At 52.1% G+C, this 22,822-nt stretch overlaps 11 protein-coding genes across 11 annotated transcripts; 7 read left to right on the top strand and 4 right to left on the bottom strand.

The window, feature by feature from the left end:
- Window positions 1-3,544: 3,544 nt before the first annotated feature.
- CLAFUR5_05432 (uncharacterized protein) lies at window positions 3,545-4,274 on the bottom strand (the record flags this gene model as incomplete). The annotated part of the gene is made up of 2 exons (XM_047904580.1): window positions 3,545-4,114; window positions 4,167-4,274. The coding sequence occupies 2 exons, from the start codon at window positions 4,272-4,274 to the stop codon at window positions 3,545-3,547; spliced, it is 678 nt and encodes a 225-aa protein (XP_047762171.1).
- A 284-nt stretch (window positions 4,275-4,558) lies between these two features.
- CLAFUR5_05433 (uncharacterized protein) lies at window positions 4,559-6,369 on the top strand (the record flags this gene model as incomplete). The annotated part of the gene is made up of 2 exons (XM_047904581.1): window positions 4,559-5,470; window positions 5,527-6,369. 2 exons carry the CDS (start codon window positions 4,559-4,561, stop codon window positions 6,367-6,369), a joined length of 1,755 nt encoding a protein of 584 aa, XP_047762172.1.
- A 236-nt stretch (window positions 6,370-6,605) lies between these two features.
- Window positions 6,606-7,661, bottom strand: CLAFUR5_05434 (uncharacterized protein; the record flags this gene model as incomplete). The annotated part of the gene is made up of 2 exons (XM_047904582.1): window positions 6,606-6,938; window positions 7,071-7,661. The coding sequence occupies 2 exons, from the start codon at window positions 7,659-7,661 to the stop codon at window positions 6,606-6,608; spliced, it is 924 nt and encodes a 307-aa protein (XP_047762173.1).
- Window positions 7,662-8,074: 413 nt separating this feature from the next.
- CLAFUR5_05435 (Charged multivesicular body protein 5) lies at window positions 8,075-8,764 on the top strand (the record flags this gene model as incomplete). Its single annotated transcript, XM_047904583.1, has 2 exons — window positions 8,075-8,140; window positions 8,189-8,764. 2 exons carry the CDS (start codon window positions 8,075-8,077, stop codon window positions 8,762-8,764), a joined length of 642 nt encoding a protein of 213 aa, XP_047762174.1.
- A 283-nt stretch (window positions 8,765-9,047) lies between these two features.
- On the top strand, window positions 9,048-11,110 carry CLAFUR5_05436 (Methyltransferase; the record flags this gene model as incomplete). The annotated part of the gene is made up of 3 exons (XM_047904584.1): window positions 9,048-9,622; window positions 9,738-10,414; window positions 10,473-11,110. The coding sequence occupies 3 exons, from the start codon at window positions 9,048-9,050 to the stop codon at window positions 11,108-11,110; spliced, it is 1,890 nt and encodes a 629-aa protein (XP_047761844.1).
- Window positions 11,111-11,475: 365 nt separating this feature from the next.
- Window positions 11,476-12,694, bottom strand: CLAFUR5_05437 (Alpha-ketoglutarate-dependent dioxygenase oryG; the record flags this gene model as incomplete). Its single annotated transcript, XM_047904585.1, has 3 exons — window positions 11,476-11,581; window positions 11,642-12,410; window positions 12,463-12,694. 3 exons carry the CDS (start codon window positions 12,692-12,694, stop codon window positions 11,476-11,478), a joined length of 1,107 nt encoding a protein of 368 aa, XP_047761855.1.
- A 488-nt stretch (window positions 12,695-13,182) lies between these two features.
- Window positions 13,183-14,806, bottom strand: CLAFUR5_05438 (Vacuolar amino acid transporter 5; the record flags this gene model as incomplete). Its single annotated transcript, XM_047904586.1, has 3 exons — window positions 13,183-13,950; window positions 14,000-14,228; window positions 14,286-14,806. 3 exons carry the CDS (start codon window positions 14,804-14,806, stop codon window positions 13,183-13,185), a joined length of 1,518 nt encoding a protein of 505 aa, XP_047761858.1.
- Window positions 14,807-17,439: 2,633 nt separating this feature from the next.
- CLAFUR5_05439 (uncharacterized protein) lies at window positions 17,440-18,042 on the top strand (the record flags this gene model as incomplete). Its single annotated transcript, XM_047904587.1, has 2 exons — window positions 17,440-17,656; window positions 17,711-18,042. 2 exons carry the CDS (start codon window positions 17,440-17,442, stop codon window positions 18,040-18,042), a joined length of 549 nt encoding a protein of 182 aa, XP_047761629.1.
- Window positions 18,043-18,705: 663 nt separating this feature from the next.
- On the top strand, window positions 18,706-19,633 carry CLAFUR5_05440 (uncharacterized protein; the record flags this gene model as incomplete). The annotated part of the gene is made up of 2 exons (XM_047904588.1): window positions 18,706-19,083; window positions 19,139-19,633. The coding sequence occupies 2 exons, from the start codon at window positions 18,706-18,708 to the stop codon at window positions 19,631-19,633; spliced, it is 873 nt and encodes a 290-aa protein (XP_047762595.1).
- A 488-nt stretch (window positions 19,634-20,121) lies between these two features.
- Window positions 20,122-20,712, top strand: CLAFUR5_05441 (Heterokaryon incompatibility protein 6, OR allele; the record flags this gene model as incomplete). Its single annotated transcript, XM_047904589.1, has 1 exon — window positions 20,122-20,712. One exon carries the CDS (start codon window positions 20,122-20,124, stop codon window positions 20,710-20,712), a length of 591 nt encoding a protein of 196 aa, XP_047762594.1.
- Window positions 20,713-20,814: 102 nt separating this feature from the next.
- CLAFUR5_05442 (uncharacterized protein) lies at window positions 20,815-22,206 on the top strand (the record flags this gene model as incomplete). The annotated part of the gene is made up of 1 exon (XM_047904590.1): window positions 20,815-22,206. One exon carries the CDS (start codon window positions 20,815-20,817, stop codon window positions 22,204-22,206), a length of 1,392 nt encoding a protein of 463 aa, XP_047762597.1.
- Window positions 22,207-22,822: the final 616 nt, after the last annotated feature.

Consider the following 22,822-nt stretch of genomic DNA (forward strand, 5'->3'; position numbering starts at 1 on the left):
GTGTCTCTAGCCTCTTCCTGTCTTGCTCCTGTGCTGTGAACAGCTTAAGGACACCTCCCTTCTCTTTCCTGGCTCCAATGATGCCTTGTATCCCAATCTTCTGTATGATCTCCTTGCCTGACAGGCCCTCAATCTCTTTCTGCTCTTGCTGGTCGGAAATGTAGACCTTGATAGCTGTTTTCTGGGGGGAGGGTTTTGGGATGCAACTGCTGCCCAGGTTGGTTGGCTTAGTTTCTGGCCTTCCTGTGTCCTCTTCTTTGCTGCTGCTGCTACTGTCCTGTTAATGATCTGTCCTGTTTGGCTCCTTAGTGCCTTTAGCCCTCCAAGGAGCTCCAGAATCATCCCCTTAAGTGCTCTTTCTGGGTGCTCGCCATCTCCTGCCATTGCCATTGTTTCTGCCTTCCTGTAGACCTCCTTCCACTCGTTACTCTCCTGCTCCTGGTCGTTTCCTGCGATCGCTATCATCGTGTCACGGACTCCTAGATAGTACTCTTAACGGCATAGTCTATAACAACATTATGACCGTTACTAATAGGCTTACTAAGGAAGTCGAGCTAATCCCTATTAGCGTAATAATAGTACAGAATACGGTAAGGCTTTTCCTTAAATATATGTTCTGTCGGCGCGGGTTTCCTAATACTATTATATTAGACCGTAGTAAGTAGTAGGTTGCTACCTTCTAGAAGAAACTCTATAAGATACTCCGTACAAATCGTAAGCTAGGTTCTTCGTATCACCTAAAAACTAATAGACAGTTAGAACGTACTAACTAGGCGATAGAATAGTATCTTCGTATATTTACTAATAAGGCATAGGATGACTAGGCAGAATAGCTATACCTTACTTAGTTCGTAATTAACAATTACCTATCTGAGACTACTAGTGTGTCGCCGTTCTACGCCACCTTAGGATACAACCCTAAGTTCATAGAGCGAGTTGACCTGAACGCTAGAAAGGAGGGAGGACTGACCACTCTCTAGCGACTAGACGCGCGATCAGTAGAAACCTTTATACGTCGAATTTACGAGCTTCACAAACACCTTTAAGAGAATATACGAATGTCACAAGCTCTCTAAGCAGAGGCAGCAAACCGCCACCGAAGCATTCCTCTAGACTACAAGGTGGGTGATTAGGTGTATCTTAGCACTAAGAACATCCGCACGACTCGACCATCTAAGAAGCTAGACAGGAGATATGCCGGCCCTTACCAGATCACGGAAGTTATACCGGCCAGACTCTCTTATCGACTGAAACTATTAGACGCTCTAGTAGGACTTAATAACTGCTTCTATACCTTACTACTACAACGAGCCGACCACCCCGATTTCCTACCACTTGAAGGGCAGCATCTAGCGCCGCTACCACCGATAACTATCGAACCTGACACTACCGAGGCTGATGTAGCAGTAGCCCGCGACCCCCTACTATAGCTACGTCGGCCCGGCTAAACCGCGGACCTTCCGTATCGGGTTAGCGCGGCTTAGCTTTACTCTATAACTTCGCTGCGCCTCGCGCTCCTCTTTCGTAGCTTCGTAGAATAACAACTATCTCGTTCGGACCCTATAGTACGCGCGCCCTTATAAGCGCGTAGATATAGGGCTATAGGGTAGAAGCTAATAGGCCCTAAGTAGATAGTAGTAATAACACCTTTTCTTAGCCCTATTCTAATATACTCCTTATAGCAAAGTAATAATAATACTAAGTATATAATATAGGCGTTAATACGCTATACTACGTATATTATATATCGTCGGTTATTACTAGGGGGAAGGCGGCGATCTAGGGGGAACGGAAGTATCGAGGGCGGATCGAAAGGAAGGTGGCCGCCCTAGCGTCCTTAGGAAACGCGCTAGTAGGGTCGCGTTTAAAGCACCTTTTGTTTACACCTATATAGTACTATATATATATATATACTCTATAGATATACTTTTTATATCGTTAAAAAGCTTGTAAGAAGCGCTTTTAAACTATAGTACGTACCCGCTCTAGTGTCGCTAGTACGCCGCCTAGTCGCGCCTTCGAGAGGATAGGTAAAATTAAGAAACCCTTACGCGTCCGCGTTAAGGATTTGATAGAGGAAGGCTACTTACGTAAGAAGATCCGTAACAAGACAGGTATATTAGTACGCTAGTAGTAGCGTATCTATAATAAATAATAGTCCGATCGAAGAGTAGGTAAGAAACGGAAAGGAATAGCTAAAAAGATCGATAAGAAGACCCTACGGAATATTATTAACTTTATTCGATTATCCTATAAGAGCCGTACCGTATTATAGCTAGAACTACGCAATATATTCGTACCGTATTATAGGTTACCGTAGACTGTCAAAAACATTATAAATACTAACGGATTCTTTAAGTATAAGGCGTATTAGAAGAGCTATCTACGCCCTAATCTCCGGACCTTAATATAATTAAGAACGTATAGCGTATTCTTAAATAGAGGGTGAAGAAATATAAGTGCTAGACTGTCGAACACCTTAAGGTAACGATACTGCTTGAATAGGATAAGATCATACTAGATGAGATAAATAAGCTAGTGGATACAATGCTAGCTAGGATTAGGCAATGTTAGAATAGAGAGTGCCTATATACGGAGTAGTGAGCTAAAAAAAACACCTGGGATTGTGCTATACTATCAAATCTATAGCCTCATTTTGTAGCAGCTGTATACGGCGTCTGTAGCGTGCTGTATCGCTGTATAAAGTGTCTCCAATCCTCATATTAATTTGGCTAGCAACCGGAGATCGGCGATGCCGGAAGCCGGCCATCTTCCTTTCGATCGGCCCTCGGATGAACGAAGAAAGAAAAGTCGATGATGATGCACGGCTCTTGGCGATTCTACGGAGTTCGTTGGATCCTTCTCGGAGTTCAAAGATCACCCCGCTGTCTCACAACATCAGAACATCACAACATTAGGCACCTTCTTTGCATCCTTGTCATTTCAACGACTCCGCCCTATTGAGATGACAAGGCCCGGATTATAATGATAATGTGGATGCCTCGAGATAAGACGGAGTGGCAGATGCAGGTATCCGTACCTCAGCACACGAAGAAGCATGAAGACCTTGAGCCATCCGATTGCGCACACCACCCGGAATGGTACCCGTTTCGATGAAGGTGTGGCAGGCAGCGGGTAAATGAAAGAGGTGAGAGACTGTACATTCAGGTCGCGTTGATGCTAGGCTGCTTGTATGTACGATGAGTCGAGATTGCACCACCACGCGCGATTCCTTTCCTCCGCATTGATCATAAATCCGAAGCTCATGGTTGCAATACCTCTTCATAACTCGGAGCCGGGTGATGCCCAGCCGTACATTTCGCTGAAATAGTATTGGCAGGACTACCCGAGGGCTGTTGATAAAATTCGTTGCCCTCCGACGGCGCTTCGTCTCTCTGAGAACAAAAGCCAACGCTCGAAACTGCTATCTTCTCCACGCAACTTTGCTTAGCTGGATGACCGAGAAGCAAAGACATCGTGGAAGTATTGCGGACCTTGGAGCCGTGGTTCCCTCTCTGGTCTTGTGGTATGTACAGCTCTTGCATCAATCCACACCCCACTTCGAGTGGTGTCTGACCAAAGCTGGTCTCATCCCTTTTAGGACCACTTTGACAGTATCCCATGGTGCCTGACGCAACTGTACTCCCGCCGTGTCTGCTAGCGAATACAACAATACCTTCTCCCTTGACTGCAATGCAGTGGATGACGGGGGCAGAACAGGTATGTCCATGCCTCTCGAGTGAGCCGCTTCCAGCCATGCCAACAAATTCTTCCAGCTACGTTTGCCGACTCTTTGCACTGTCGTCTTCGATAACCTGTCCCCTCGAGTACCGTCAAAGTACTGTCGACGAAGCAAAGAGAAATGTTCCAAAGCCACGCCGTTGTGATCCTGCACCCTGAGCGTGAAGGAATTGTCGGTGTAATAGACTGAAAGTGCCTCCTCGCGGATCTGATGACAGGTCCTGATCAGCGGTGGCTGCGACGGGCCTGTAGCTGTCACCGTAATGTCCGATTCGCTGACGAGGGCGAGACTGTAGATCTTATTGCGTAGCTCTCCTGGAAGTCCCAGGAGGTGCGTAGGCTTACTGCGGCGGTCGCGCTCATTGTGAGCAGTCTTTGCGGATGGTCAATATAGTTCACAACACTCCAGTCTCCATCATACTCACAGCAAGTATCGTCGCCTGTATGTCAGCAGACACGGTCAAGAAGGCATTGGCGGCTGCAAGAGCGATATCGCGCTGCTTACGAGTGTTTTTGGTGATACCACCTGGCATCTTCGGCGGTGGTCAACGCGAGTGTATGTGGTGGTGTGTTGGTGTGTTGAGGTTTCGAGGAAGATGGTTGATGGAAGATGAAGAGGCGCTATTGAAAGCGTGCATGTGCCGCAAGCAAAAGTGAGTGCTTCACATGCGTCCTTGGCGCCCCTGCGTTTGCAACGGCGCGACCAGGATGATCGGCTCGTGCCGAGCTAACGTCTTCGCTCACTTTACTTCCATATAAACACTACTTCGCTGCTGAGACAATACCTCCATCTGCCGACAAAGAGGAAAACACAACCATGCGCTCGACCTGCGTGGCGCTATGTGCAGCTGCCGCACTGGGCTTCACGTATGGCAAGGATACCGCACAAGCTCCACGTACGCCGCGTAACATCGCTGAACTGGCATCAGAATCTCGACCTTTCGAGTGCAGACCTTGCGGATACCATGGGAAGGTCTGCTGTATAGCGGGCACGGAGTGCACTTACAACGACGATGACGAGCCTGTCTGTGTCCTACGAGACATTCCTGCTACAACCGCGGAACCTACCTATATCGCCAACAGCGCAACTTGCAACTATGCACTGAATGAGTCTCCATGTGAAGATACATGCTGCGCCTCGGGGCAGTACTGCCACCCTCATGACCCGGGTACATGCGTGGTAGCTAGAGGACCCGTCGTCGATGTTGAAGGCGCTACCACTGATCGGCCGGAGATCGCCTGGAATACTCTTTCGAGCACTTCCGCTGCAGAAGACGCGACAGAGTGGCCCACAGACACAACAGATAACGCCACCATCTTCACCACGATGACCACCGAGGAGTTGATAGCACGCGCAGCGGAGGCTACGACTGCGACCATTGGTGGATCGATCGCACGCGCCGGGGAAATGAGACATGCCAGTTGCAACAATCTCGAAGGGACGCGTTGCGCCAACGTCTGCTGTGGCTTAGAGGAAGACTGCGCCGATGCTGGCGGATGTACGCCAAAGTACGATGGCGCCACCGCAACATACGGAGCTACCGGGAAAGGACCACTGCGGCCGCTCGAGACTGCCAGGATGAACAACGGGCTAGATTATGTCAAGCAGGGACTCGGCCTCACCTCCTGGTGTGACGATCAGACGGACACCTGCCCGCTGCTGTGTGGCGGCGAGCCGACCGCGAACGAGTGCTACAGTCCGGGAGACTCCGGTATACGGGATCCTAATGTGAGCTCTTGGAATCCATGTCTGTTTGTTCTGTGCGGTACTGACCAATATCGCAGGCATTTCAAGTTCTTTGTGTATGCGCTGATGGCAGCGTGCCCGACCGATCGCAGTATATCCACACTCTCGAGGACCACATCTGCCAGCAAGAGCGGGACGATTGTTTGAACAAGCTACTGAATGCAAAGAGCTTCAATCAAAGCTTCAATCTAGATGATCAAGACCGCTGCTTTGAGAAAGCATGTGCGGAGACAGAGATCCGACCTTCGCCTTTCAACCACACTTTCGCAGTACCTGCCAACATCAAGCCACAAGCTGTCATTGCAGCCCAAACAACAACCATCAACTTCCCATTCACTAGCGGCGACGGATTCCACCACCGCGGTTCCATCGTTGCGGTCTCGGGTGTGGCCACCACCATCAAGCTACAATGCGACTACGACTTCAGATGCCAGGAAGCCGCACCCACCATTACTATGATGATCGCACCAAACAACCTAGACCTGTACGTCGCCCGCGGCTCCGAAAACGTACGGCATCTCGCTTGCAAGTGGCCGGATATCGGAGACACGACCTGTGCTGAATCTGCTGCTGATGCGGCGGTTACAAGAAACGGGGTCACCCTTGATGCCACATTGTCCTTCGAGACTACCACGTTCGGCAATGAAGGGGCGAGCCTTGTGCCTCTTACGGTTACAGCGGGTGCGTACAAGCTAGTCCAAGCCACAGGAGACTCCTCGCAAGATGGCAACGACATGGGCGTGGGAGGAGGATCGGGTGACGGAGGCTGGGACTTGCAGGTATCGGCTCCCAAGGCGAAAGGCAACGCTGGTGCGAGTGTACAGGTAGGAGCATCAGCTGCGCTGGTCACATTGATGCTCATGCTTGTGCTGGCACTGTGAGATCCTCGTTTCGGACTTTTGTGAAACCATGCGAGTCGCGGAGAGATTAGGGTAAGACCTGACGTTCTTGTATTGCCAACACTTCTGTGTAGCACTACCACTTCTTTGATCGTCAGAAGTGTACATGGTCATCAGACAGACGTGTAGCCATGAAGCCGGAGCATCGCGGATGTTCGGCGAATGTGCGATTTGTGCCTACAGTACCCAGGTTTGACTCGGCGTTTCAGACCTGCCGGTCATGACGACTCCGCATAATCATCAGTACTAGCTCCGAGTTCGCTGAGGACGGTCAAGCGTGGCCAGGTGTTGATCGACTTCTCTCGCTCGTCCATCGGAATGTCACGGGCAGAAAGCTCGCCGGTGTGCTCAGTCTCGTGCTTGTGCGGCTTCAGGCCCAGAAAGCTCAGGCAACGTCTCATCTTAGCTCGACCATCTGCAGGCAAGGCAAGATCGCCCACAATTTCCATAGCGCTGCTGGCCATAAAACAGAATTGTTTGTTGTCCCGCTCCTCCGGAGAAAGGTCAAACCATCGACCACCGTTGTGGCTCTGCGGGAGCTTGAGATATGCCTGCAAGTGGAGGAGTAGTCAGCGGCCGTTCGACACGAGGTGCCATCTGAGGGCAGGAGCCGCAAGACCAAGCATATGTCTCGAGCAGTGCAGCACTGTCTCTTGCCATCACTCAACCCCAGCATCACGTACCAAAGTAGCTTCAGCCGCACTATACCCATGGTTGTCACTTTCGCCAGCAACACGCGTTCTGGAGAACCAAAAGTCGAGGCCAAAGTGCTTCATCATAATCTCTCTGCGCTTGCGCTGCTGGTTCTTACTAACCACGCCAACAGATTCGGACCGCTCTACCCAGCATTCGCCTCGTTCCATATGGACGTCAAAATATCCGGTATGATCAATGATGAACTCATTGACCCTCTCGTCGACGTCTTCCGCAGCAAGTGCCTCGGAGCGAGCAGTGTCAAGGCGAATCATTCGCCGCCAATCGTTTACACGAGATCTGTCGTAGTGATCCATCGGCTCACACTTATCTTGGAAGCACTTGTACTCAGCCTGCCAGATCTCTCGAGTTTTATCGCGCTCCGACTCGGTAAGAAAGTCTTCGATCAGCACGAGTAGTTCCACTGGAATTTTCGAGATGGCCGATGCCTTCCCATGACGGTGACAGAGCCTCAGGACGGCGACGGTGGGAAGTAGATTGATGTATGCATCCAGATGGGCCCCAAATAGATCGACCTCGACCGGTGTGGCCCAAGCAAGTCTGTTGCGCAGGTACGGCATGCTGTGCGACTTCTGACACGCTATGATCTGCGTTGATCAGGTTGTCCCACGAGGAAGATTGTCGCAGGAAGCGTTCAGCTTGCCGGTATCATGCTCCTTGGAGGCGGATGACTTGCTTGTGACATTTGGTGTGGTGCAACACGATGATGTTGTTGATGTCGTGAAGGTACACGTAAGATGAAGTCGAAGTTGAGCCATCAGTGTTTACATGGACCCCACAAAGCTTTGACCACAGGATCGCGCCACCAAAACCGTCCCGCCATCCCGCATCGTCACTTCCTTGTGACAGGCAACACTTTCCCTTCGACGACATTCACGATCCCGGTCCAGTACTCCATCAAACGACGAGCACTCTTCGGCTACCAAACGCGACAACTCACTCATCACACGACATCCCTCAAGACACCGCCACCATGAACCGACTCTTCGGCGCAAAGAGCAACGCTCCGAAGCCCTCTCTGAATGATGCTATAGGAAAGGTAAGGCATGTCGCATGTTGATGGCTTCCGGCGCCTAACAAGACACAGGTCGACACGAGAGTCGAGTCGATAGACGTCAAGCTCGCCAAACTCAACGCCGAACTGCAGACGTATCAGCAACGACTGAGTCGCATGCGAGATGGACCAGGCAAAAATGCGATCAAGCAAAAGGCCATCAAGATCCTGCAGCAGCGCAAGATGTACGAGGGCCAGAAGGACCAGCTACAGCAGCAAAGTTGGAACATGGAGCAGGCTGGCATGATGCAGGATAACCTCAAGAACACCATGGCAACGGTCGATGCGATGAAGACCACGCAGAAGGAGCTGAAGAAGCAGTACGGCAAGATCAACATTGACAAAATCGAGAAGATGCAGGACGAAATGGCAGATCTTATGGACATGGGCAACGACATACAGGAGAGCATAAGTAGGAGCTACGATGTGCCGGAGGATGTGGACGAAGCCGAGCTGGATGCTGAGCTTGAAGCGCTGGGAGAGGAAGTGGACTTCAATGCTGAGTTTGGCGAGAGTGAAATGCCGGGCTTTCTTGCAGAGAGCTCAGGCCCGCCGCAATTCATTGACGAAGCACCGGAGCAGAATAAGGAGAAGCAGGCAGCCACGTGATATGGCGGCGTCACATGCTGGCTCCGTGCAACGCTGCGTTTACCCGCTCCCTCGAAAGCTCTAACCCACTTTGTGTGACTCGATTCGTATGCTCCTCTGGTATTGACATCTCGACTTTTGTCTTCACTATACCTACAAGATTGGACGAAACAGGATAGCCTCGTCCGCAACCACATATCGCGAAGGCTCCGCCACGATTGCATATCCACGAGTCTACGGAAGATTCTACGGGAGATCAGCTCGCAAGCGCGACCACCTCTCGATCATCGCGGCAAACTTGAGTATGGACGACAAGATCCGCGCGCTTACAAAGGGCATGTCGAATGTTCGCATCGTAGACATAACGAACCAAGAGCAACTCATACACGCCATCAACAGCAATCCTCCGATAGCTCCGAACCTCCGAGGCCATCACAAACCGTTCTCTCCCGAAAGCGAACTGGCCCCGGTCTATGTCAATGAGATGCAGCAGGACTATCGACATGTAGGCAAAGAGGTGATTGTCAAGATCGTTGAGATCGAGCGCAAGAACGGTGTCATGCTCACCTGCATTGCTCCGGATGGACTCGAAGATAGGAAGATCCTGGTCTGGTCCTTGTTTCTGCGACCACTCGGCCATGAGCTTCAGGCAGGAATGTTACTGTCTTTGCGTGAGCCCTACTTTGGCCAATGTCCTTCAGGCGAGCTAGCAATATGTGTACACCATCCTAGTGATTGCGAGATCATGACGGAAGAGTCGGTCAAAGATCAATCACCTCACAGCTACAATACATGGTCGAGCTCGAAGGGATCGCGCGGTTCTGCAAGTATGCCTATCTCCATCATGCCGCGACTCTGTGGCATTGAGATTCGTTCTAGGTACGTAGCGAAGGTCTGATGTATCGAATTGTGGACTGTGGCGCACATCAATACAGCAGCCAATACATTGCCGCTATCTCCGCAGGACATCTAGCTAACTTCTGCTTCTCGGCAGTCCACTCGGCGGTCGTGGCATGTTTGCGACCCAAGCTCTTACCTCTGGCGACCTCTTGCTGTGTGAAAAGCCTCTAGCTCTGTATACCGGAGCTGAAACTTCAGCATACGCCACCAGCATCAACGACATTTTGTCTGGCAAGCTCATCAACCCACGAAAGCTCGCCCTCTTACAGCATCTTGTCGACAAGGTCGGCCCAAACGAATTGCTTCGCAAGAAGTTCTTCGACCTGTACGCAGGCTCCTTCACCACTGACCCCGACCTCTCCGCGGCCGGTCCAGACGTGTTTAATACATACACTGCCCTCTCGATAATCCAGCACAACGCACACACCATATTTCCCGGTAACACATCCGACCACCACAACATGGCTAACAAGCCAGCGAGCGAAACGAAGCTGTCCCCAACAGATCAGCGACCAGGTATATGGCTCGAAGCATCCAGGATGAACCACAGCTGTCTACCCAACGCATCCTGGTCCTGGATCGGGGATATGTTCGTCGCTCGTGCGAATCGCGATTTTGCGCAGGATGAAGAAATCACGGTTGCTTATGTGCCCAGCGCGTATCCGCCGGAGAAGAGGAAGAACATACTGCAAGCTGCGAATGGGTTCGAGTGCCGCTGCGAGCTGTGTGTCGCGGATAGTACCGCTGTGAGGCCTGAGGGTGCACAAGAAGGTATGTAAAACTCACGTAGGGTGCGTCCAGCATTGCTAACATACTGGTCTCTCGGTAGCAATGGCCAAAGCTCAGCATTTGCAACGTCTAACAGCCAACAACGACTCTCGCACTGCAGCGAAACTTGCAACAACCCTCGTTCGGGACGCCCTTCCATACTATCCGCTGGATACCTACGCGAATCTCCCATGTCCACAACTCGCCGAGCCATTATTCCAGCTGGGCAAGCTTCTCATGCATACGCTCTCCACAGACAAGCCAGACGACCCTGTCTTCATACAAGCCCGCGACTGCTTCGAAGCATGCCTAGAGATTGGCCTGGGCTACAAAATCGTCCATTATCAGAGCTACTACGATCTTCTGGCTATACAAAACAGCCAACCAAGACCTGTTGGGATCTTAGCATTGATGGCGCTGGCAGAACTTCACTTCCTTCTTCAAAGCAAGCATGGTATCCCTGCCTGTGTCTCGCTGAAGGTCTGCGCAAAGAAGATGTACGGGATTTGCTATGGCGAGGATAGGACTTTCGCGAATCAGCACCAGTATTATGGCTGCAAGGATGTTGAGCCTGAGGTTCGAGGGCCGCACGGGAGCAAGGGCAAGTTTTGGGTCGAGAGATTGAAGGAGGCTAAGGAGATGGCGAAGAAGGAGGGCCTTGAGAAGAGAGCTTGGCCGAAGTGGTTGGCGGAATCGTGAATGATTTGCTTGGCTGTCACTTTACGCTGGCTGGATGTACCACCAAGCAGCAGTTGGGTGTTCATTTTGGCAAGGACTTTTGAGCTGGTCCCTGCTTCACGTCTCGTACGCCATTGAGTATCAGACACTGAGTCCATGGCATTACATACCCAATCTTCTGGCACCATGTCGGACTTGGAAAAGGGCCTGCCCTCGTACGTGTGCCCAGCCAAACCCCTTCCAGCCTTCGCAGTGTCAGCAATTGCTCCACACCTTCCCTCAAACCATGCTCGACAGTGTGGTCTATGGCGACGTCATGTAGATATAGGAAGTCTGGAGTCTGTACCATCCATATCTCGTATCATCGTCATAGGCCTCGGTGCTGCTCATGTCTGACCAAGCGCCTCCCTCCTCGAGACCGACTTCGGATCGTAGTACGGCTTCTCACCCAGACTCACGACTCGATTCCCCTGCCTGCTGCCATAGTAATCACTGCAAAAGAAGTCAGCTCCGCTCGGCCTGCACTCATCGTCCTGATGGTGCACTACTTACTTCGTAGCAGTATGAAACGCACTCCTATTATCCCAAATCGCCACATCATTCTCACCCCACCGGAACCGGACTTGAAGGTCGTGATTATTCGCGATGAGCTGGAGGAAGTAGTCTTTGAGAATCTCGCTCTCTCGCGGCGTCACACCATCGATCCAACCATCCTTCAGCTGGCCTGCTGCGCCGTACAGACTCTTCCAGCCGGTGACAGGGTTCGTTCGCACGACTGGATGGCTCGCCTCGAAGTCTAGCCCAACATTCTCAGGCGCACCACGCTCCCCATCGAAGAGTTTTAAATTGTGTTTCCGCGCTGTGTTGAGGAACTCAAGTGTGTGGTGCGTAGCCGTCAAACCCTCCGCGAGAGTTTTGAAAGCTGGCGAGAGGCGGTCGTAAGCTTCATACCCACTGGCCCACAACGTATCGCCACCTGCATCCTCGGGGACCTCTGTGATCTTGAGAATCGCGTAGTCGCTGGGAATAGGTTCGAAGGAGATGTCGGCGTGCCAGCCTCCAGATGCGAGGTAAGGTGATGCAGCTTTGTACTTTGCTGCGTCGTGTTGGCGATTCTGCACGGAGGAGATGATGGAGATTTCGTCATCTGCGTGGCCGTGCTCGTCGATTTTGAGGCCGCGGGAGGCGTTGAAGAGGGCGTGTTTGTGGAGTTTGGAGGTTGATGGTTTGCCGGTCAGTTCGCCTAGTTTTTGGCCTAGGATCTTTTGGTCGTCAATGTTGAGATTTTGGTTTCGGAGGAAGACGACGCCGCGTTGAGAGACTGGGGAGGAGGTCAGTATTGCGACAGAGCGGCTCATGACTGGAGCGCGTACCCAAAATTGCAAGATCACGAATCTTGCTGTCATCGCCGAGGATGTCGCTGAGTTGTAGATCAGGGAGTTCTCTACCAATGACATTGGTCGGATCGAATGACTTGTAGTGATCTAGCGAGCCCGAATAGATCAATGGTGCCTTTGGCTGTACATAGGAAGCCGATTTCTTCACCCCGTTATGGAACGGTAAGGTAGTCGAGGGACGCTCTGGTAACACCGCTGCTGGTGCCATGATCGCGGTGATACGCTGTCGATTGTCCTATTGGTTGCAGCGGTGGTGTGTTGCAGTAGCGAATAGTAGGAAGTACCAGGTACCTTTAAGTACTGTACCTTCATCACGCAAGGCAGGCAACGATGAGCCAATGCCGTGATCTTATGGCGCCATCGCTTGCTATCAGATATGCGGTCTGGCGCATGTCACGGCTCCTCGTTTCACTTCATCGTGATGATATCAGTTCCCCAGATTGCACCATCGACGGGTATTTCGGTTGTCAGCGCCGAATCTGGGGCAGCCTGATCAAATTTCCTTAAGAGCACTCCTTTGTTCGAAGCTGAATATAGTTTAGCCAGGAAACTTGGCCAAGTATAAAAGGCCCTCTTGGGCAGTACCCACGGCTATGAATGATTTGTAAATGCAATCTTGCAATTTGAAGTCCTCTGAAGGTCCTCCACGCCTCAACTCCCAACCCCTCGCTAAGCAGACCCAGATGAAATCACCGATTAGTGTGCCTCCGATGCTAGAAATACGCTGTTGGTGATCAAGCAAGTCACCATGACCACAATGCCATAAATTGCAATGGCCAAACTCATCTTTCGCAAAAGTCCATTCTGCCACCGTGGAGCACTCGTCGAAATGCCTTCATCGTTACTGGACTCCTCGTCGTCTTCGTCCTTGAGAAGCCGTTGATGGTGCGGTGAATCTGGAGCGCTAATCTTGTAGTAGAACAAGCCCGGAAGAATGAACGATATCGCGGTAGAACCAGTGCTGCCCACATACGCCAAGACCTTGTCCAGACTGCTCACGGTCATGGCCACTATGTAGCTGAGGATGATGATCAGAGTGGTAAGGATGGCGAATCGCAGCTCGCTCATCTCCTCTGGTTTTCGGCTGATCGGCACCTTGGAAGGCCCACCGAGCAATGAGTTCCTGCTAGGGGATCCGCGAGATGATGCTGCAGGCGTTAGCTCCGCATTTCTCCTCGTTGCTGGACGCCACTTCGTTACTGCATCAAGAGATGCACGGCATGGATGGACCTGCAGAGGATAGCTGAACATGACCAATACGACGATCGCAGCTCGGCCGACAGTGGAAGCGACAGATGGCGTGTATTGCGACACGATGTTTCCGACAACATTGTCGCCGAAGGAAAGGTAGCCTGTAATTGCTACCAGAACGTAGATTGATGCTGCGGAGCCGATGGAGGCGCCAACGACTGCGGTTGTCCGTGCTGGGCTGGCATCCTTGATCTCGTTCAAGATAGAGAACATCTGCGATCGGTAAGCAGGACGCATGTCATGAAGTGAGAAGCGAGCTTACATTCTGATGACATGTGTATGCGAACACGATGACCGGGAACGAAGATAACGTTGGCACTACCCCTTTCCACTCGAGCACACTGACCGGTCCTTTCTGTGGAAGGGTGTCGCCAGTCGAGAAGTGATATACTACGAGGACCACGAGATAGGCGATCGAGACCAGAGCAACGATGGAAGTGTACCGCAAGCTGTCCAGCTTGCGCAAGAAAGAAAGTGGTATCACAATCAGCCTGTTTGATCAAGTCAGCACTTCTCTTTTCTATCCCAAAGATATTCTGTAGACTCACATGAACGCCGTGACCCAGAAATGCCTGTCAACCAAATACTGCGCACCCGTCTCGTCAATATCCTTGGCGAACCCCCTCACGACACCTGGCATGAGATCGCCAATGATGATCAAGTACGACACGCCTACTCCGAAACACTTGACTGTGATAGCCGCATCGAATAGCACAGCAGCATTCGGGTACGTGATTTGCGAAAGCGCAAAGAAACTGCTCCCTCCCCTGTCCAGATATCTCGCACATTTTGTCTGCAGGTACAGCCCGAATCCTGACGTGAGACCAGCCCAAAGTATCACGAAAGTGCCCAGCGTGATGCCCATATTTGACATGGCATGGGGCATGGCCAGTACTCCTGCCCCCACGATGGTGTTCACCAGGTTTATGACGGAAGAGGCCCATGATGCGTTTCCTCCCATGCCGTTGTGCTTGCTATGCCGTGATCGCCGCGATTGTGATGCAGTGGGCGCGGGTCGTGAACTGCCATGTTCGCTCGGGATGCTCGTGATGGCTGCGTATTGCGCCATGGTTTAGTCGCGGCCTCGAGGGTGAATCACGCCAGTATCAGCATCGAGGAGGATGTCTCGGTCGCAACAATCGCCGTGGTGTCGTTTCGCGGGGGTACGATCCAAAACTTGAGCGCGTCCAAGAGAAGGTATGGTCGCGTGATGTGGGTGAATGTGTTTGTAGCGCCAGGTGGTGTTTGAAGAGGAACAAGATGACATGTGCGCACGCAAATGCCATGTGGAGCACCTGGAGCAAGGGTCTTCCCACCGGCGGTTGTTGCCGCCTGCCGAGAGTGGTAAACTCAAACAGAAACACTTCACACCTTCACCTCACGCGCTAGTTCTATCGGGAGCGATCTCTGGCGCACGATAAGGACAAAGATCTTGTCTGGAACGCTTGGAATCTCGCACACAATGTGAGGTGCGGACAATACATTTGGTCAACATTACGTTGACTGCCACATCGGACAGCGATAGAGGCAACGACAATCAACTGTCAGGACTGGTGCTTGCCCTGTGCTGAAAGGAGACGAGATCGAAGTTCCCAGCTCGCTAATACTTGAAAGCTACGAATGTAGATCTTTCCCGAAGGCAACAGACCAAATGCCCGGTGCACAGCAAATGCTCCAGTGTTCCGGACTATCGCACGCAATCTGCCGTGGACCATATCATGCTATTGAGACAAACGGTGTGAGTATTATGGACGCAGCGATTGGTCTTCAAGAGGCTAAGAGAAGGTTGGCCTGGGCCGATACAAGAGACCCTGGGTGTCAGTCAGTCTTTCTGTAGTATTCTGTCCCACCAAGAGCACTCTCCGCCGGTCTCGTCATAATCGAACTCGTCATTTCTTCTATCGAGGCACACTACTTCGCCAGGTCAGCGTATGTTGCAGATGCTTTTCATCGTCGAGGTCCAGATCATATACTACGCCAAGGGAAGTCAATGCAAGCACCGTATTGACTGATTCCGACGATCCGCGCGGACCTCTCGCCGACTGACGCTGGACCATCCTTACTCTCCTCGGAGCTTCATGCCGGGGCGTTGGAGCAGCTTTCCCCTTCATCCAGACTGACTAGACAGTGATTGACAATCTCTGGTATCAGAACGTCGAATGCGACAAGAAGTTCCTCGTCACGACGGCTGTTGACAGGAATGCATGGACGTGGGAGAGCCTCGACTCGCAGGGTGAAAGCAATCTCGATATGATGCACGAAGGCCTTCGACTTGCACACGAAACCCAGCCGGGCTTGAACATTTGAATGCATGAGGCTTCCCATCATTCCTGATTGATAATGCTTCTGGCTTGGCAAGCGCAGGAGCGTGGTTTGAGGATCGTGCTCCAAGATGCCGATCGAGGTTGTCTATTAAGCCATCAGCCCAGTGCGCAAGAGACCCTTCGCCACCAACTCCTCATGGCGTGCGCGGCATCTAGAAAGGCCAAGAGATGATTCCGGCTTCACTGGCAGACTTTAGCCAGCCTGCCTCCGCCTTGCAACGTGTGCGCCATGGATGACTGTGTGCAACCCACAGCCATCCTAGTTCCATTACCACACAGCAGCCACAACGTCGTCGAAGACATCCCAAACATGCGGTGCGAGACGTCCGTCGATGCCAGCATCCACGTGGAGTGAAACTGTCGCACCCACGACAGCCCTTATTGCAATATACCATGGCCAACGCAGCAGGCTAAGTGCAACGGCTGCGATATTGCTTTACCGGGAAGCACCACGACCAGCGCCATTGATGGCAACCCACCCATTCGGTACGAAACATACAATCATGCTGGCATCCACGTGGTGTGGGACTGTCACATCGAAAACATCCTTCATCGCAGGCTCACGAAGTGATCGACTGGTGGATCTTTGTTCTAGACGCCAGGATCAATCTGCCCGGGACCACACACTCGGGCGTGCGCTCTGGTTCCGGGTTGAGTACCGGGTCGTATGACCTTTGTCGTACGGACATCGCCTGCTCTGCTGGTTGAAGGACAACCATACAGCTGAAACATGGCTCAGGTGTTTCACAGTACTATGCGGCGACACTCGGTACCTGAGCTAGCGCTGTGGGACTGCAGCTGCTCGGCTTTGCTTTGTTACGGTCGGCATGGCCATGGGAGGCTTTGTGTGATAAGTCGAGCTGTGCAGCTGGCACATCCATGATCAAATCGCTGTTCAGTCTGTCGTCGCTCACCTCCGACGGGCATATGCCACAAAAGGGTGCTTGAGCTCTGTTGACATCGGGTAGTGGATGTTGCAGCAGCCGAGAACTTGCCGACAAACCAGATTGCGCATGCAGACGATGTGCATGTGCATACGTACCTGCCTAAAGCAAAGCGCGCCACACCTTGGTCGGCTGCAAGGATCCATGCGGTATAGACGAACGATATAGCAACAAAGCCCAATGCCGCTTCTTTGGGGTTTCTGCCGGAGAGGGGTGGTGTGTCGATGCAGCCAGGGTCTGATTGGGTGCCGCGGCTCTCTGCAGCTGGACTGCAATCAGACGAGCCAGCTTCGCATGTGTGCTGTTGCAATCGCTTGTGAGGTTTGCTGTCTTTCAGGATCTGGAATCAAGGTATATGAAGCAGCTTGCTAGCAGAGCCCTAGCCTGAGATTTTGATTCTTCAGCTTCCAGAAACTTACTACTAAACTGTCGCCATGGAACTGCCAGCACTCCTTCTAAGCTTGGCCTCGCTCATTGCTCTGGTCAATGCCTCACCTATGCACTCGCAACACCAGAAGCGTGGCAGCAATCTCCTTGGCCAGGTCTACGCCTATGGCGGTGGTCTTTCTGGAGTGCCGATCTTCGTCAAAGACTCTGCTGCCTACATTGGCAATCTGTCCGAGACTGGTGCGAGCGGAACTTATGTGTCCTGTGAGTTGATCTGTCATAACAACGAGAAAGCCGCGTGCTGACGACGATAATCAGTCACCCAAGATGTCGATACACACTTGATCACCACACCCGTCGACTCAAGTGCGGAATTGACCGCATCATATCTCGCAATCAACACCACCAACGGAGCACAAGACTCGGCAGTTTTGACAGAAGCAAGCGGCACTGCGGGCCTGACCACAACTGGTTTCTTCCTGTATGGCTCCCAAATGGCTTGGCTGTCGTCCGCCGGTATGCTGGAGACCAGTTGGTACATGTTACCAACAGATATGGAGAAAGTGTGGTCGCTCAATTGGAAGGCCGGTGGAAATCCGGCAGATGTTGCTGGGGCCAAAGTGGTTGTGCTGAAGGCCAAGCAGTCCTGATCGAGCTGAGCATGGCTGGTCCATGTCCTTCCGTAGTATCGATAGTCTTACCGTACCTCAAGCCCACTGAATTGTATAGTGCACGCTGTCCTTTCGTGAACATCTCATGGCCAGAATCGTGGACTGGTCCAAACTTGCAACGGCACTCACTAATCGCCGCGCGAGCCGATTACTTCGCTCCTGCCGGAAACGGACGAGCAGCAGATATCAAGGACAAGATCAACATCCACTGCAAAGGTCGACTGGATCTCAGGCGAGCTCGTATTCATATACAGTCGCATATCGCTTCGAGCGCAGTAAGCCGGACATGCTCCTGCTCCTGCTGTTGCTCCTGCCACGATGGGCGCGTCGCCCGTGGTCGCTGAGTTCTGAGGTGCATGGGTGCAGATATGGCGAGACGAGTGCACGGCGGGATTGATGCAGGCATGTATGGAAAGCGCTTTGTGGTAATGAACAGTAGTCCCGATGGAAGTCTTTTCCGCTGAAGCAGCACAAGTTGCACAACACAGCGATGCCGACGCCAAGCGAAGTGCCGAAGTGCCGACATCGCTCAAGGTGAAATCTTATCAGATGATCTTGCATCAACGACTTCCCCTCCCTAAAACACACCACAACATCAACAAACCAAGAAGTTAGGAGAATAGGGAGCAGCCAGTTTTAGTTATGGCAACCCTTCCTACCATTCAACGACAAGATTCAGCCATATGTATGCCGGCCGTGGACGGACGAAAGCCAACATCGTTCACCTCACTCCCAGCAGAGCTCCGAATCCACATCCTGGAGCACGTCTTCACGGACAGCCATGCACAAGACGGCTTCTTGAACCATGGCGATTCTAGCGGCATACACCTGGGCGAAGACTACACCGCCGCCGCCGCCAAGCTCAACGTGCTTCTGACATGCCAGCAATCCTACCATGATGGCTGCTTGCTGGCGTTCAATCGGACAAACTTCGTGGTCTCAAATATGTTCTTTGACATACCTGCAAGGCTATCTGTATTGCATCCGAAACAGATTGAGGCTATCCGGTCCCTTGCTTTCGTAAGTCAAACATCGCGGGTTGGCAGTGCCGCGACTCACACAGGCTATCTTTCAGGTTGCCGACAACAGACACTTCAAGAAGCTCCTCGGATGGGGTGAACATCCGTTCGGAATGTCCTCGCTTCAGCTTAATACTCTGACCATCGTGTTACATCGTTCAAGTCGCTGGCACTACCTCTTCGACTTCACCGCCGATATCGTCAAGTTGCTCCGCCAGCTGGAGGGCGTCAAGCGCTTCGTCATAGTCCGTAACGCGGCTCTTGTTAAAGGCAGCCTGAAGACGTGGTACAACCGTCTGGTAGCTCTCATTCTCAAGATCGACCATCAAGAACGATACGACAAGAAACCAGCAAACCCGGAGAAGACATGGTGGTCGTGGAGTTTTGATGAAGTCGCTCAGAGCATCATCTTGGAAGCACGCCCGTCAAAGCCGACCATCGATGAGGAGTCGTACATGCAGCAAGTACTACCTCTGATGGAGGACTTGAAGTCGAGTATTGAAAGCGAAGAGTGGAACCCTGATCCGCGAAGCAGGTATATGTACTACTGATTCATGGCGTTGATTGCGATTCTGATGCTCATTGTTCCGCAGGCGCGTAGGGAGACACGTTCGCGGTAGATATGCCCCGGTGTGCAGATTGCTCTCGCCTTGATCACACTGTGCATGACTTTGATAATTGAGCCATTAGGTACTTCGGTCCGAAGCAGAAATCAGCGAATGTGGCCCGACCTTCGAGAAGGTGTACTAACCACATCTGCTTGGTTGAGCGAATCCTTAAGGCTTCATCAAATACGGAAGACGTCAAAAGGTGGCCTGACCGGTTTTCAGCTCTGGCTGAAGCCAGTAAGCAGCCCAAAGCTCGGCGTACAGGTGCCAAGGGTCCAGGCCTGGTGGCTTGTTCGAGCTGCTTTGGAAGCTTCGCACTTTACTCAGACGCCTACAGATATGTTTCGCTGCCGAATGGTAGTCACTTCGAATCCATTCACAGTCGTCAGAATCTTCGCTCAACAAGATTACTAAGATTGGACGACATAGACATGGCCGAAGCAAGTCACAAAGCTCGAAGTCCTGGCTTCAACTATCTTCCACTTGATGCAAGTAAGAAAGAGATCAGGCTCCTCACCATCCGAGCCGCAAGCAAAAGCCTGAATGGACAACTTCATTGCTCGATCAAGCATGTCGCCCTCTTCTCAAACCCGCAGCCAAAATACGAGACTATCTCATACCGTTGGGTTGATAAGACAAAGGGACAAATCGTCGTCGATGGCCACGGTATTGAGGTCCCTGCTTCCGCCGAGGAAGTGCTTCGACGTATGCGTCAACGCCTGCACGATAGAGTTGTCTGGATCGACGCAGTATGCATCAACCAATCCGATGAGGTCGAGAAGGGCTTCCAAGTAGCCCTGATGGGGGACATTTACAGCACTACATGGCAGAATCTGATCTGGCTGGGCGAAGATGACGGCTCTGCTCGTGATGCTATCAAGGCTCTGGATGATTTGCTGAATAACGACGATAGGAAAGCCAGGGCATCGAAATCCACGAGCCACATTTTGGGAGATGCCACAGCGAAGAAGGAGCCTCCGGACTGGATCTGGCCTGTATTCGCGATTTACAGGCTGAAGTAGTTCTCAAGGTTGTGGGTGTGCCAGGAAATGGCCTTGTCACCGATAAGCTTGTGCCATCTGGGTCGTCACACTCTACCGCTGGATCGCATCCTTGACTCCGTCATGAGACTACAATCAAGATATCCCGAAATACGATATCACGCCAAAGCACGGTCGGAATTCGATCGGGTCCTGAACGTCTGGCTTTTATGTCACCAGCAGCGAGGGTTCAGGACCGACGAGGTGGCATTCGCAGGCTGGGATCTTCTCAACCTGCAAAACAAGCACGACACTCAGAAGACCGGCATTACCAGTATGAGTCTGTACCAACTGATCAGTCAGGCCTCAGCTTTCGACTGCACGGTGGGACGAGACCGCATCTATAGCCTTTTGGGAATGCTCTCGCCACAGATTCTCGAGCGGACAGGTGTTCGAGAATGTCTTCGTCCGAACTATGAGAAGAATAATCAGAAAGAATACAAGAAGACAGAGCAAGCGGTGCTGATCGATGCCGTTAATGCCATCATTCTGTCCACCGGTGAGCTGGAATTCCTAGAGCGAGCAGGATTACATCGAGCTGGCGACCAACCTTCATGGATGCCGGACTTGAAGTTGATCGACGCTCTTGCGAAACCAGAACTGCGCTCGTTGTCGAAACCTAATCAGTCATGGGAGAACGAGCTCTTCGCCAAGGTCTTGAAAGAAGAAAGCAGATCCTGGGATGAGGTCAACTACATGGAAAGCATGAAGTTGCGAGCTCAACTCAGCGCGCAGACGACGGTGCCGGAATGGAGCCCTCAGCTAACGAGTGAGCTTCTTCCTGAGCATGCACATCCATTCCCAGACTTCTTCCGATGCGATGCGACGTGGAGTGCCATAAGTCGACCAAGTATGGAGAACCAGGACACCATAACCGCACAAGCAATCTTACTCGACACCGTCGACTTCACGAGTGACTCCTTCTGCGACGAGATATTCAGCGACTATACCAAGCTGCTGTCCAACATGGAAGACTTCACCGACAAACTTGAGCTCGAGCAAGGCGCCTCCATGATGGACATCCAGGCCGCCATGAGCTTCACCCTGATCGGCGGCGCAGCGAGCCACAGCCATGTCGCCAGCGAAGCCGATGTAGCTGCATACCACGAATTCATGAACTGGCTGCTCATGGGCGTCTACGCCGACCGCACCCGAGAAGTCGAAGAGATCCTTAACAAGCCGGCTGTCGCTATCAAGCGATACTACCTATCAATGATAGCAACAGCAACCAACCGCAGACTCCTCTGCACGGCTTCGGGCTTCGTGGGTCTTGGCCCAAGTCTCATGGAGGATGGGGATGTTGTTGCGATTGTGTTTGGAAGTCGCAGGCCTGTCGTGTTGCGCCCTGTTGAGGAGAAGAAGTTTCGATTTGTGGGATTGTGCTATGTACATGGTGTTATGTATGGGGAGTTGATTAAGTCGCTGGATGATGAGTTTCGGACGAAGAAGATGGCGCAGACGATTGAGATTGTGTGATGGTCGGAGCTGTGGTGCGAGGGGGCGTGGCCGTTGTTCATTGACACCTGGGAAACTAGACCAGCTCGTGGTACGATGCCATTTGTGCTGTGCTGACGGGGTTGTTGCCGACTCCACTGGGACTTAATCGATGACATGTCCTGGCCGTGCCCCGAGCTCTGCTAATAGGGATGTCAGCCAGAGTTATTTCCATCTGGCACTTCACACCTTCATCATGCCAGTCTGACGAAGACACTATCTCACCATAAACGAGAATCCGCCGCATCGAAACACACATACGATAGCCCTAGCACACTGCCCGCGAACCTGTTACCCCCTGCGCACGTCAAGCGCCCCAGCAAACCGGTTCCCACGAACGTCACAACAAGCCGGATTCCTGCGTTTCACATCAAACACACATCTGCAATGACATCGCACCTCGCGCTCGAATCACATCTATCCATCCTCATTCCAGACTATCTCGCTTGCGCACCTCCGACACCACTGGCGCGACACCCACCCTGCGTGGGGAGCTTGATCACGCGCGCGATGACCTGCCTCAGCTACCGTGTGGGTGGCAAGGAGGTGTGACAAGACATCATGTTTATGTTTGTCTCGTGTGAGCGCGACGTGATGT

The sequence above is a fragment of the Fulvia fulva genome, chromosome 5, assembly GCF_020509005.1.
Source record: "Fulvia fulva chromosome 5, complete sequence".
Classification (NCBI taxonomy): domain Eukaryota; kingdom Fungi; phylum Ascomycota; class Dothideomycetes; order Mycosphaerellales; family Mycosphaerellaceae; genus Fulvia; species Fulvia fulva.